A 15,658-nucleotide genomic window follows, 5' to 3' on the forward strand; every position below is an offset into this window, starting at 1 on the left:
GTTTTAACAAAGTCCAGGAGGGAAACATTCTCCAAATGAAGAGAAGCAATAGGACACGAGGACATGCACTGAGACTGGAGGGGGGGAGGTTCAGGGGAAATTTGCGGAAAAATTATTTCACAGAAAGGGTAGTGGACAAGTGGAATAGCCTCCCATCAGAGGTGGTAGAGGCTAAGACAGTAGAGCAATTTAAACATGCATGGGATAGACATAAGGATATCCTTACAAAGAAATAAGGATCAAATAAGGTTAGTGATAAAAAAAAATAATATATAAAAAAAAAAAAGGGGCAGACTAGATGGGCCAAGTGGTTCTTATCTGCCGACAAATTCTATGTTTCTATGTTTCTAACACATAGACCGACGGAAACCTCTTGGTGTCACGAGGGCGTCCATTGCTATTGCTTGAGTGTCCCTTGACCTGGAACAATATTCCTGAAGTTCCTTGTTGAGGCGAGACGCCATCATGTCTAATTGAGGAATTCCCCAAAGACTTGCCACTTCTGTGAAAACTACTTGATGAAGACCCCACTCTCCTGGATGGAGATCGTGTCTGCTGAGGAAATCTATTTCTCCGTTATCTACACTCGGAACGAAGACCTCTAAGAAAGCATTTACATGCCTTTCCGCTCAGCGGAAACTTTTGCGGCTTCTACCATTTCCGCTTTGCTCTTCGTTCCACCCTAGCGGCTTACTTACGCCACCGCTTTTAAGTCGTCTGACAGAATTAAGACGGGGAGATCGAAGAAGATGTTCCGTTGTAAATAGCTCTTAAGTCAAGAATGCTTATTGCAGACAAGCTTCCCGGCTTGACCTTTTCCCCTGGAAAGACTGCTCCCCAGCCTCGGACACTTGTATCCATGGACACTAGGATATAATCCGGGATCCTGAACCTTCTTTCCTCTAGAAGGTGAGAACTGCGCAGCCACCACAGGAGAGATATCCTGGTCCTGGAAACTAGGATCATTTTCCGGTGCATGTGCAGGTGAGACCCGGACCACATGTCCAACTGGTCCCGCAAAAACCACTCTGGCATTTGGCCTGCTCACCGAATGGCCTCGTAGGCCGCAACCATCTTCTTCATCAACGGAACGTATTAATGGGTTTACATTGTAGCAAATCTGATCTGACCCTGGATCCTCAGATCTCTTTTCCACAGGAAAAAACAACTCTTAACAGTTCAGGATCTAATTTTATTCCCAACACCGACATCTGCATCGTTGGGATCAACAGCGATTCCCTGTGTTGAAGAACTGTCAGAGAGAAACAACGATTTGTACCACTTGTTTCCTGACCTCGCCGTAGTCAGGAGAGCGTCCCAGTACAGGATAATAATGGCTCTTACTATAGAAGGAAAACCATCATACTGTTATCACTCCGGTGAAATGACAATGACAATCCTGAATAGCAAACCCAGGCAAGCTTAGTGCGTATGAAAAAGCATTTAAATCCTCTTTCTTCTTTTACAGGCTGGAGATCCCTGCCCTGAGAGATTCCAACTTGTAGTTCAACTTCTTAAGAAGAAATCTTTTTGGGATTGTTCTGACCGAGCTGTCCGGTCTCAGAAGCACGAAAAAGCCTGAATAACAGCTTATTCCCTTTTTTTTGTGACAGGGACAGCAGGACAATGTCCTGATCCTGAACCAACCCTTGTATTGCGTTGCATATTACCTCCCCGTCCAGAGGAGAATCGGTAAGATCTATTTTAAAAATCAGTGAGGGGAATCATCTGGAAACTTGAGTATGTCCCCCTTTGGACTTTATTCTTAACTCACTGTGTTAAGTCCATTCCAGGACTGACTGAGGAGTATTAGACGAGTTCCCACCGGTGTGGGCTCCAGCAAGATAGACCCAGCGATCTGCGGTGGATGTGGTAGAAACAGAGGACGATATCTGCTACTGCGAACTTGAAAAGGCCGCAGACTTCTTACCTTTTCACCTTCCTCTACCTGCAAAGAAGGGGAAAACAAAACGGTATCCAACCGGTCAAAATTACTGCATCCCACAAAAAATGCGCCACCAACCGTTGTGAGGGAACATAGCTCAGGACGGTAGACTTACCAGTGGTATCTGCCGAGATCAACTTAACCAAGCCATCCCCAAACCAGATTATCCCTTCATAGGGAAGATACTCCAGTATTTCTCGGAGTCAGTGCATACCTCTTGTAGTGGCACGGCAGCATGCTGCAATGTTCTAGATAAGACCCAACTGAAGGAATATTCAATCTCTCCCCAGGGTAAATATATCGGATAACAAGGTAACCGACTATTTCTGAATACAAACACTCCCCCATGGGTATGTAATGCAAATATCATCAAAACATATAATTAAAATATCACTTAGCTTCCTGTATACGATCCTTTGTGACAGGGCCCCGTGCAGACCAGGGGTTGACGTTCACTTTATTCTATCCACGGCGGGAAAAGAATAAACACTCGTACTCCTCGAGAAGAATTAAGACCATCTTGTCACGGCTGACCTAGAGCTTTATCAACAGAGCGACCAGCACATGAAAAGGAATAACTTTACTACAGCATTCATTAGAAATCGTAATATTAATATACATATTTAAATACACATATACACACATATTCTATATATACATCATACATATATGTATCTTGTCAGAACAGCAGGGTGCCTAGTGACATTAATGTGTTCTGAATGTGTATGAACATGTACTGAATGCCATTGTTGTGGATCTAACCAGGAAACATTATGGTCGACATAAAACATAGTATTCGTTGACAACAGGGAGTAGCAACCGGGCAAAATAACATTCTTGCGACCCCGAGGGGTCTGAGGGAATTATATATACATAATGTTAATATCACTCCCCCACAAATACTACCACGTATGTGCTAAAGCTACAGCTCAATGTATTCGTACCATATATATATATATATATATATATGAATGAACAACAAGTAGATGCGGGGGCGCCCAGGTGACACTGCAGAGAATGCACTACCAATACACGTAGTGATACAAATTTTTATAATATATAAAAACTTTAACACTTCAAAATGACACTCCTCTTAAAAACGAGTGGCTGCAGCCTTAAACAGAATGATATGTGCTTGGATAACACATATATAGTAAATTTTTAAGTGGAGAAAAAGGGCGCCTTCTAGTGTCTAGCTACAATTAAATAAGGTGTAAACCCAGTGTGTGTAGGAAATGAACACTACTTATCTGGAGCATACAAAAGATAAAAGAAATATAACATATCGCGTACCGTTTTCATGCAATTATCACACCATTATTCAACATAAAAACAGTTGTGTGTATAAAAAACCTTATAGTGATAAACAAATTCCAGATTTTAAAATCCACAGCCAGGGATAATTAAAAGGTTTTTCACAAATTTTAATAAAAACAAATGGTAAAAATGCAAGCGTACAGGATAAAAAATTCAAATGAGCTTATCTATCCATATAGAAACGGGTACGTCTAACTTTCCATAAATGTCCGGTGAAATGGTAACAATGCAAACGTACAGAAAATAAATATTAAAAGGCTTATCTGTCCACATGGGAGGTTCAGGTACAGCAGTGGGGTACCTTGGCGAGCGGTATGCAGGCTTCCGTGCATTGGCCAATTCACTAACTAAACCCCCATCATTTATTCATTGATGTTGTGAGGATAAGTGAGCTCATTTTGGTGAGTGCTGAACTTTTTGTTTCTATATTTTTGAGTAGGTGGCCATGGGCTACATGCACCCCACCCTATTAGTGGCGAGTGCGGATACTGCACCCCGCTTCTGGGGTGGCGAGTGCTGTGGTTTTCTATTTGCTGGTATATACATATATATATATATATTTTTTTTTTTTTTTTTTAATCTATATACACACACAGGTATCATGTTAATTTACACCCAGTAATACAGTTGGTTCCGACAGGGTCACCCACATACGACTGTGTCTTCCCATATAGTGCTTACTTTAGAAAAGCTTACAACCTCATCTACTGAATCAAGTACCCTCAGGAGTCGGCAACGCCGACAGAGGTATCCCATAGCTGTTTGTGGCAGAGCACTCACACATGTCGACACACGTGTCCTAAATCGCTATAATGGGTAGATTCCTGACAGGGAAAACACAGAAACTTTTCAACAACTCATTTATACATATATATATATATATATATATATATATATATATAGTGCTTTTAATATGAGCCCATAGTGCCCCAAGCAACTGTGCCCCCCTTCGTTTTACACTGTTAGATTTTTCAGTGTTTTGGCGGGCCAGCGTCTCTGTGAGGATCAAAATGGCGCTGTATAGAGTTGTGAGGGCTAAGCCACGCCCCCTGCTCGGCGCGCTTCAGCCCCGCTATTTTTCACAGTTTTTTGCTGGCGGGGGTCTGTATACAGTGCCTATGCACTGTATACTACTTTGCCAGGATCTTATATGAGGTAAAATTGCTGCCCAGGGCGCCCCCCCTGCTCCCTGCACCCGTGTAGTGCCGCTTGTGTGTCGGAGCAATGGCGCGCAGCGCGACCGCTGCGTGGTACCTCAGAGACTCTGAAGTCTTCTGCCGTCACTGAAGTCTTCTGTTCTTCTCATACTCACTCAGCTTCTTTCTTTTGGCTCTGTGAGGGGGGTGACGGCGCGGCTCCGGGAACGAGCAGCTAGGCGAACCAAGTGATCAGACCCTCTGGAGCTAATGGTGTCTAGGAGCCTAAGAAGCAGAGCCCTTGAACTCAGAAGAAGTAGGTCTGACTTCTCTCCCCTCACTCCCACGAAGCAGGGAGCCTGTAGCCAGCAGGTCTCCCTGAAAATAATAAACCTAACATAAAGTCTTTTCAGAGAAACTCAGGAGAGCTCCCCTAGTGTGTGTCCAGTCTCTCTGGGCACAGAGTCTAACTGGAGTCTGTAGGAGGGGCATAGAGGGAGGAGCCAGTTCACACCCATTCAAAGTCTGGCCATGTCTCCTGCGGATCCCGTCTATACCCCATGGTCCTTTTAGAGTCCCCAGCATCCTCTAGGACGTATGAGAAATTTGAATCAGATTTGTAAAAATGATTCTGCAATTGTAATTTCTTTTTATTTGTTCTATGCATTAAGTCCAGAGTAAATTGAGACATTAAACTGAAGACATTAAAAATAATAATAATAATAATAATAATAATAATAATTTGGATATTCTAAAATGTTTGACCACCAGCATATTGTAAAACATTTTTTATTATTAACTTTTCTCTTATTAAACTGAGATACTTTCTGTGTCATCTGGCTAACTTCACTCTGTACTAACTATTCATTCTTTTAGCTATATTGGAAATAATTGGTATTTATAATAATGCTATACTAAAACAGCTTATTATAAAAAATAATATTCCTGGAGAGCAGCAGTACAACAGAGGGTTTTAAAATTATGTCAAAGTGCAAATTCATAAGGTCTCTGGCTTCTGGTTTCCCACCTGCACGCCTACTAGGGCATTCGGCACTGCTATTTCTGGTTTATCTTCCTTTGTCATTTTTATGAAGGTTATAGGCCTGCTCACTTTCTTTCATGTTTTATATTAATTGTGATTGTGCTGCTGCACTCTAGGGATATTCTTATTATGAGGAATCAGGGAAATGAGAACTGATGGATTTGACCCTCCAGTTGTAGTGCAAACCACAGATATTCCAGGTGTAGGAGTGCTATTTCTTGCATGTGTATAAACTAAAACAGCTTTCTACTGTTAACAACAGCATTGTAGAAGGGACAATAAAAAAGAATATGAAATGTATGCAAAACCGTAATATTCCTACAAGCCAGAACTTATTGTGATTGTTAAAAGTGCCAGGTGGCAGAGCCGGCCTTAACCAATATGATGCCCTAGGCAAGATTTTGGCTGGTGCTTTCTAGCACCGCTGCTCATTCCTCCTCGAACCCTGCACCCCTTTCCCATCACCATCAACCCTCAGTCATAGCAGTCCTCATTTTAGTGCTCCTACCCCCTATATTTAAATGGGAACAGTGCGCACATTCGACGCGCAGCCCAAAAACGAGTTTTATGGTAAGAACTTACCTTTGTTAAAACTCTTTCTGCGAGGTACACTGGGCTCCACAAGGAATGGACATTGGGGGTGTAGAGTAGGATCTTGATCCGAGGCACCAACAGGCTCAAAGCTTTGACTGTTCCCAGAATGCATAGCGCCGCCTCCTATATCACCCCGCCTCCCTGCACAGGATCTCAGTTTTTTAAGTTAACCAATCCAATGCAGTAGCAGGAAAAGAGACTACAACGGTTAGTAGCCACATACACCGCATTCTCACGACAGGAGACGTGTCAGCGGCTAATGCCATACCAACCCAAAAAAGCTAAGTGCGTCAGGGTGGGCGCCTTGTGGAGCCCAGTGTACCTCGCAGAAAGAGTTTTAACAAAGGTAAGTTCTTACCATAAAACTCATTTTCTGCTGCGGGGTACACTGGGCTCCACAAGGAATGGACAATGGGGATGTCCTAAAGCAGTTCCTTATGGGAGGGGACGCACTGTAGCGGGCACAAGAACCCGGCGTCCAAAGGAAGCATCCTGGAAAGCGGCAGTATCGAAGGCATAGAGCCTTATGAACGTGTTCACAGAGTGTGCACAATTGTTCAAGGGTCGCACCACGTTGGGCCGCCCATGAAGGTCCAACAGACTGAGTAGAATGGGCCTTAATGTGATCAGGAGCAGAGAGACCAGCCTTCACATAAGCATGTGCAATCACCATTCTAATCCATCTGGCCAGAGTTTGCTTGTGAGCAGGCCAGCCCCATTTGTGAAATCCAAACACAACAAAAAGAGAATCAGATTTCCTAATAGGAGCAGTTCTCTTCACATAGATACGGAGAGCCCGTACCACATCCAAAGACCGCTCTTTGGGAGACAGATTAGGAGAAACAAGTGCTGGACTACAATCTCCTGATTAAGGTGGAACGAAGAAACCACCTTAGGTAGATAGCCGGGACGAGTCCTAAGAACCGCCCGGTCACGGTGAAATATCAGTTATGGGGAACTACAGGACAAGGCACCCAAATCCGACACTCTTCTAGCTGAAGCAATAGCCAGCAGAAACAGCACCTTAAGGAAAAGCCACTTAAGGTCAGCTGAACCAAGAGGTTCAAACAGAGACTCTTGTAATGCCTCCAAAACCACAGACAAGTCCCAAGGAGCCACAGGCGGGACATAGGGAGGTTGGCTATGCAACACGCCCTGAGTAAAGGTATGCACATCAGGTAAGGTCGCAATTTTTCTCTGAAACCACACCGACAAGGCAGATATTTGAACCTTGAGGGAGGCCAGACGCAGGCCAAAGTCCAGGCCTTGTTGAAGAAAAGCCAACAACTTGGCTATACTAAACTTGGAAGCGTCACAATCGTTAGATGCGCACCAAACAAAGTAAGAATGCCAGACCCTATAGTAAATCCGAGCAGAAGCCGGTTTCCGGGCCCGCAACATAGTTTGAATGACCGCCTCAGAAAACCCTTTAGCCCTTAAGACGGAAGCTTCAAGAGCCACGCCGTCAAAGACAGCCGGGCTAGGTCCTGGTAGACACAGGGGCCCTGAACAAAGAGGTCTGGGTGTTGTGGAAGTAAAATTGGATGCTCTGACGATAGGCCTTGCAGGTCTAAGAACCAGTGCCGTCTGGGCCACGCTTGCTTGAACTTCCAAATTACCCTGGGCAGGAGTGACACCGGAGGGAACACGTACGGCAGCCGAAACCTCCACGGTACCGCCAGCGCATCCACGAATGCTGCTTGAGGATCCCTTGTCCTTGCTCCGAAGACCGGAACCTTGTGATTGTGTCGAGACGCCATCAGATCTACGTCTGGAAGGCCCCACCTTTCCACTAGGAGTTGAAACACTTCTGGATGGAGGCCCCACTCGCCGGCATGCACGTCCTGACGACTGAGAAAGTCCGCTTCCCAATTCAGGACTCCCGGAATGAATACTGCCGATATGGCCGGTAGATGGCGTTCTACCCACTGTAGAATCCGTGAGACTTCCTTCATTGCTAGGCGGCTTCGAGTGCCGCCTTGATGATTTATGTAAGCCACTGTGGTGGCGTTGTCCGACTGTACTTGAACAGAACGGTTCTGAATTAAATGCTGGGCTAGGTTCAAGGCATTGAAGACCGCCCGCAACTCCAGAATATTGATCGAGAGGAGGGACTCCTTGGTCCACCGCCCCTGAAGGGAGTGTTGCTCCAGCACCGCGCCCCAACCTCTTAGACTGGCATCTGTCGTCAACAGGACCCAGTTGGATATCCAGAACGGACGGCCCCTGCACAGTTGTTGGTCCCGGAGCCACCAGAGCAGCGACAGACGGACCTCCGGAGTCAATGAGATCATTTGAGACCTGATCCGGTGAGGCAGGCCGTCCCATTTGGCTAGAATCAGCCTCTGGAGAGGGCGAGAGTGAAATTGAGCGTACTCCACCATGTCGCATGCTGACACCATGAGGCCCAGCACCTGCATCGCCGAATGTATCGACACTTGCGGACGAGATAGGAAGCAACGAATCCTGTCCTGAAGTTTCAGGACTTTCTCCTGAGACAGGAACAACCGCTGGTTGTGAGTGTCCAATAGTGCTCCCAGATGCACCATGCTCTGAGCAGGGATCAGGGATGACTTCTTCCAGTTGATGAGCCAACCGTGGGCTTGCAGAAACCGGACCGTCACATCTAGATGACGCAGGAGAAGTTCTGGGGAATTTGCCAGGATTAACAAGTCGTCCAAATACGGCAGTATACTGACCCCTTGACGGCGGAGTGCCACCGTCATCACCGCCATGACTTTGGTGAAGACTCGCGGAGCCGTTGTTGAACCAAAAGGTAATGCCCAAAACTGGTAATGGCAGTTGCCAATCGGAAATCTCAGGTATTGCTGATGAGACACTGCTATAGGAATATGCAGGTAAGCATCCTGTATATCCAGGGAGACCATGAAGTCCCCAGGTTCCAAGGCCAGAACTATAGAGCGAAGGGTTTCCATCCGGAACTTGGAAACCTTCACAAACCTGTTCAATGCCTTGAGGTTGAGAATGGGCCGGGAGGACCCATTCGGTTTCGGGACTAGAAACAGCAGAGAATAGTACCCCCGGCCCCTCTGCGCAAGAGGCACCTGTACTACGACTCCTGTATCCAGGAGGGTCTGTACCACCGAATGTAGAGTGTTTGCCTTTGTCTTGTCCAACGGGACATCTGTCTGGCAAAATCGATGAGGGGTCGGTTTTTGAAGGCTATGGCGTAACCTCGAGTGACGACTTCCCATACCCAGGCATCTGAAGTGGTCTTCAACCATTCCTGGGTATACCCTAGAAGCCGGCCCCCCACCCTTATCTGTCTTGGAAGCTGGCTGATGGACCGCACAGGCTCTTTTGGGCTTAGGCTTACCAGGTTTGGAAGTGTGGGCCTGCTTGTTGTACACCTGACCTTTTGCTTTACCTGAAAGACGAAAGGGGCGAAAGGAAGTACCTTTAGCCTTCGACACAGAAGGAGCCGTACTTGGCAGACAGGCAGTTTTGGCAGTAGCCAAGTCAGCCACAATCTTATTTAAATCCTCCCCAAACAGAATATCTCCCTTAAAAGGGAGTACCTCCAGGGTTTTTCTAGAGTCCAGATCCACAGACCAGGATCTCAGCCACAATATCCGGCGAGCCAGGACTGACGTAGTAGAGGCCTTGGCTGCCAGGATACCGGCATCAGAAGCCGCCTCGTTAATATCACGAGAAGCTGTGACAATATACGACAAGCATTGTCTAGCATGGTCAGGGGAGATTTCAGCATCTAACTCCAAGGCCCATGCTTCAATGGCCTCTGCAGCCCAAGTAGCTGCAATAGTGGAGCACAAGTGAGGGTGTAAATCGCTTTCAGACAACCCTCAACACGTTTATCCGTAGGCTCTTTTAGAGATGTGACGGTGGTGACCGGTAGAGCTGAGGAAACCACCATCCTAGCCACATGTGAGTCCACTGGAGGAGGCGTTTCCCAATTCTTAGACAGCTCCGGAGCGAGGGGATAGCGAGCCAGCATCTTCTTTTGAGGCATAAACTTCTTACCCGGGTTTTCCCAGGGTTCCTGACGTATATCAATTAGGTGGTCAGAGTGAGGTAAAACTTGTTTAATCACCTTCTGACGCTTGAATCTATCTGGTTTCTTAGGAGAAACGGATGGCTCGGGATCATCCATAATCTGTAAAATAAACTTAATAGCCTCCAAAAGATCAGGAACATCCACATGTGAACCACCGTCCCCATCAGCCGTATCTGAGTCAGAACCTGTGGGGTCAGTGTAAGTGCCGTCTTCATCCGACGAGGTGTCAGTGACAGCAGTGGATTGTGAGGAGACAAGCACTCGCTTAGAGGACCGCTTGGACGTAGGCGAGCGATGGTCAGACTTTTTAGTAGTCAGGGACTGGTTCAACTTCTTTATTTGAGCAGATAAATCGTCCACCCACAGCGGGTTAGCTGCAGGGACCACAAACGGTTGCACCGGCATTGGGGGTCCCATAGGTGTTAGTTTATGAACTAGCGTATGCAGAAGCGTCGAAAAAGCGGCCCACGGCGGGTCATTATTTGCCCCCGTTGCCACCGTCCCACTGGGGGGCAAGGAGCCCCCAGAACCAGAGCCCAAAGCTGCTATATTCTCCTCATAAGTATCTGCGGCTTCAGCAACACCGGCAGTGTGTTCAGCCCCAGAACCGTTACCCTCAGAAGCAGACATGATATAACTTGCAGTATCAGGTAACACAGTACAATTTGTCAGCAGCACAATACCTCTAGCCCAAACCCCTGTGCAGTGTAGTCAGCACCAGCAGAGATAAAGGAGAGATATGGTGACTAAATCACAGAGAAAAATACGTAATACAGTATATCTTTGTGAAAATCTATATTAGATAAAACCTGACGCACCAAGCCCCCTCAGGTTATAGAATATAGGGATAGCAGGTTGAGTGAAAGACACAAAATGGACACCACTCAGCTATCAAATGCACACACAAATAGTCACAGTCTGTACAATGCAGAGGTTATTACTAACAATAATACTGTACTGGACTAGCTTACACAGCTATATAACAATAGATATAACAGTACACAGTAAGAACTGGATGTATATCACAGGGTAATTGTACTAGGAAACCCTAAGTGCACTCTTTCTTAAGTAACACTGACTAAAAAAGGCAGGTAGAATACTTAAGTGTCTTGTAAAGTCACAGCACTGACAACCAGGCGGCTTTAAATAGGAGGATTTGCCCAAGCATTCCCAGGAACAGTGAGCTGAGGGATAATGGCGCCGCAGACACTGCCAGGGAGTGAGGGAGAGACAGATATGCATCTCCAGGGCAGGAACATTTGCAGAAAATGGCGCTCTGGGGCTGGGGGAGGGGCTTCAGGTCCAAGCTCTATCCCCCTGCTGGCAAAACCACCGGGTACTGCGGGCTCTAATAAAACGGTTTATAGAGAAAACCTGACCTGTCCCATGCCCTGGTGATCTAGTGGGATCGCCTGTACTGCCACAGTGCCCACCGCCAGCGCGCGCGACCCGCCTCCCACTGACCGCGCCGGATCGCGATAAAGACTGGGTCCCGCAAGCGGGACTCACTTACCACCTCCCGAAGCGCGGCCACGCGATCCCAGAGAGCCCCCGTTGTGTGTGCCTGACAAGAAGAAAACCGGAGCCTCCTGCTGTAGTTACCCGGCAACCAGGGCTCGGGAGTGTACAGCGCCGCTGGGGAGAGCCGGAGCTGCAGCCGTGAATGTCCACTGACATGTAACACTGCTGCTGCCCTTGAAGTCTTCACTTTTTTCCTCAGAAAAAAGCTCTTCTTAGGGCTGCCTGGAGCAGCCCCTTTGTTAAGTGCCTGCTACTGCAGCACCAACTACAAAACTGAGATCCTGTGCAGGGAGGCGGGGTGATACAGGAGGCGGCGCTATGCATTCTGGGAACAGTCAAAGCTTTGAGCCTGTTGGTGCCTCAGATCAAGATCCTACTCTACACCCCATTGTCCATTCCTTGTGGAGCCCAGTGTACCCCGCAGCAGAAAAGGGACGTGTTCTTTGGGCATGGCCACACAATAGTACCCCCAATTCAAATTACACCACACAGTTGTGCAACTTTATTCACATTATATCATGAAATAGTGTCCCTTCTTCGCGTTTCATTTCACAGTAGTGCCACTTTAATTTATATACACTACTAAACACAGTAGTGGTCCTTATTCACATTATATCACACTGAATTGATCCTTATTCACATTATACCACACCATATTTTTCTTTATTCACATTAGACCACACAGTAGTGCCTTTTCCATACATTACGTTACACAGTAGAGCACCTTATACACATAATGCCACACATTAGTAATGCCTTTATACACATAATACCATACAGTAATGCCCCTTACCCATATGACACACATTATTAATAACCTTTTAAACATAATGCACCTTACACATTATGCAAACCTTTATTGATGCGATTATACACATAATGACACACATAATGCCCCTTACACATATGTCGCACATTATTAATGCATTTATACACATGACACACATATTGCCCCTTACAGATATGCCGAACACTACTGCACAACGAACTTACCAACACACACACAGCACTCACACAGCCACTAACACTGTGACCTCTGCCTTTGCTTGTATATAGCTGTGCTGGGCGCCTTTTCTGCAGAAAATGCTTCTTATTTTCATTGCTATGTGACTAGGATGCACAAGCAGCTTCTGATGATTAAAATGATAATTAAAATGCCTAAATTCTGTGTGAGACTGCGGCTGTATCTGCATACAAAATGCTACGTTACAGTGATTTCCAGGAATATACTGTAACATAGCATTTTATATGCAGATACAGCCGCAATCACACACAGAATATAGGCATGCCACATATAATTTTAATCAGCAGAATCTGCTTGTGCCCAATGGCATTCCAAATGCCCCAGGCATTTACCTAGTTCCTTATGCCTAGGGTCGGCCCTGCCAGGTGGTATGCTGTATACGGGGGTGTGATAGCAAATTTCGGGGTTCGGGATGTCGGCGGTCACATGACCAACCGTAGCATCCCAACTTTTAGAATGCCAACATGGGACGGTGTCATTAATTTACCCCTCCCTTGCCCCATATCCTAACCTGCCTGGGGTGGTGGCTAGGGTTGAGATAGTGGGGGTGGTGGCTACGGCTAATCACAGGGGGGGGGGGGAGCTAGGGCTAAGACTCGGGGGGGGGGCATCTACAGCTAACCCCTCCTCTAGTGCCTAACCCTAACCATTACCCCATTGCTTATTCTAGGGATGTCGGCGGTCAGTATTCTGACGCTGGGGTTCCAAGTGGTGTCGAGATTCCGGTGTCAGTTACCTGACTGCTGGCAGCCTGGCATCCAGGCAGCCAGGATGCTGACTGCATCCCGTATATGATCATGGTCATATCTATAGTTGTTACAGGGTGTGCAGTGCACATGGGTCTTTGGGTTCAGGGTGTCCCAGATTGCACACCCTGCAACCATAAATGATGCTTACCTGTCTGTTGGTGCCACAGACATGACCGTGATGATGGCACAGGTGCCATGTTCCCAGAGATTAGCGCATGCACTGTAGTCTCTGGCACAGTGTATACTCACCGCATGCACAGGAAAGAGAGAGAGGGGGGCCACATGGAGACTGCACATGGGCTGCTACCTCTCCTAATCCACCCCTGTATGTGACCATTATGCAGCCTGTAACGGTTTCTAAACTATAACTCCCATTATCCTCAGCCAGCCAGCCTAGCCTGGCAGAATAATGTCATTAGAATTGAATTTTGTATTGTAAGTACAAATGCACTCCATGCAATCTTTTTATTTCTATATGAGAATTAACTTGAAATGTCTGTTTCCTATTCACCATTCATTTTACAATGTAATATGTGACAAGGCTAGCACAGAGACATACAGACAGCATCTAACTGCAAGACACAGGCAACAAATATCACTTTATTACAGTAAAGTCACAGTAGCTATGAATGAAGTTATTAGGAGATATAAAGGGGAAGGGCACGATCTGCACATTAGCAGTGCCTGCATTAGCTGTACTATAAACCTCTGCTGTAATAATCCCTTGTCAGATGTAGGCCTATGACTCAGTGCTTTGAGTAGTACAACAGCAATGCGTCACATCTACCCATGAATCTAATGAGCTTCTTGTATTCCTGCAGTCCCTTCTTGCAGGATTTAACTCCTATTTGGATGGGTGGGGCACAAGTTGCTGAGCTGGCCAATGCACCACATATACATCAACAATAATGTCCCATAGACAACAAAAGGTTAAATATAAGTTAATAAAATAAAGTTGTTGGTTTTTTTTGTACTTTCACTACAGTACTTGCTAGTGTTATCACTGCAATGAAATGTGCAATGCAGTGAAATGTGATCCTCTTCATACAGTATAGTGCACTGCTGTAGCTCTGCAACCAATGATCGACAATGAGTACTGACTTATTTCACATGTCGTTTATACAACGTGATATTTATAGGTGTATAAGTACAAGTGTTGCCACTACATACCAACAATGAAACAACAATTTCAAGACAAGTAATCATAATATATTCTGCGTGAAGAGTGTTGGCAGGAAACATTCAGCACACTCTACTATACATTGCTGCACAGCACTGCATACATACTGTAGGGAAGAGCTTATGTTTAGCTGGCAGAATGATTAACTATATCTGCAGTACCGTATATACTGACCTCTGTTTTTCCACAAACAAGACTTTTTTTTTTTTTTTTTTTTTTTTTGCAAACCACAAAACAGCCAAAACTAATGTCAAGTTAGATGGAAAAAAAAAAAGTACATAATAATAAATAATGTACTGCTGTATGACTTTGTTCCATTAAACTAGTTCCCTACGTTTTCATGTTGGTACTGCTTGCAAACTCCTGAACATACTTTAGTAGGTTTGTAAATGCATGCTGCAATGACTGTATGGCCAATAATATGTATGCATTATGCAAACATCTTTCACACACACATTCATATAACTACAATGCACTGATTCTGTTGTTGCTTTATCCAGTATTGCAATAGTATAGGCTCCTATAGTAGCACCCTTAGGTACTCAGCCAGTCCCGGTCACCCCTAAAGCCATAGCTGCTCATGCTCACCGTGCTCCAGATGATCCCGCACAGCCTGCAGCTGCCCCTCCGTAGCTATGTCTCCGATCACTATAAGCAAGTAGTGTTTCCGAGGATCCCACCTAGCAGCAGCCGCGGCAGCAGGTAGACCTGGGCGCCGCTCTCCGTGGTGCTGAAGATGCAGCGCCGACCCTGCGCCGGTCTCCATGGTAACGCCGAAGGCCTCCGCACAGCCCGCCTCAGTCTCCATGGAAACGCTCGGGAGGCTGAAAGGAGATGGTTGTGCGCTGCTGTTCTTAAAGGAAGGTCTGAGAGACGGTGATTGGCTGAGCCAGCCTGACCAGGGTTACGTCACAGCCTCTCGGGTGGATTGATGGAAAAAGAGGAGGTTCCTAGGAGGAAGATGTATTGGGTGAGGATCTGCCAATCAGTCAGTCACAGGGGAAAAATCTCTTTTTGAAATGTTAATGTACCAGCTGTAAGAATAATATCTATATGATGGAATGCCAATGGCAGGTGTGCACAATACTGGCTGCTTTCTGTGATACTGATATAG

General features: G+C 46.1%; 1 protein-coding gene across 1 annotated transcript in view; it reads right to left on the reverse strand.

Annotated features, from left to right (window-relative positions):
* The window catches only part of MAP1A (microtubule associated protein 1A), a 332,532-nt gene extending 317,178 nt beyond the window's left edge, over positions 1-15,354 (reverse strand). The window contains exon 1 of the mRNA XM_063925911.1: positions 15,133-15,354. Within this exon, the coding sequence (XP_063781981.1) occupies positions 15,133-15,352 (220 nt within the window). The 5' untranslated portion in view covers positions 15,353-15,354. The remainder of the gene's footprint in view (positions 1-15,132) is intronic.
* Positions 15,355-15,658: the final 304 nt, after the last annotated feature.

The sequence above is a fragment of the Pseudophryne corroboree genome, chromosome 6, assembly GCF_028390025.1.
Source record: "Pseudophryne corroboree isolate aPseCor3 chromosome 6, aPseCor3.hap2, whole genome shotgun sequence".
Classification (NCBI taxonomy): domain Eukaryota; kingdom Metazoa; phylum Chordata; class Amphibia; order Anura; family Myobatrachidae; genus Pseudophryne; species Pseudophryne corroboree.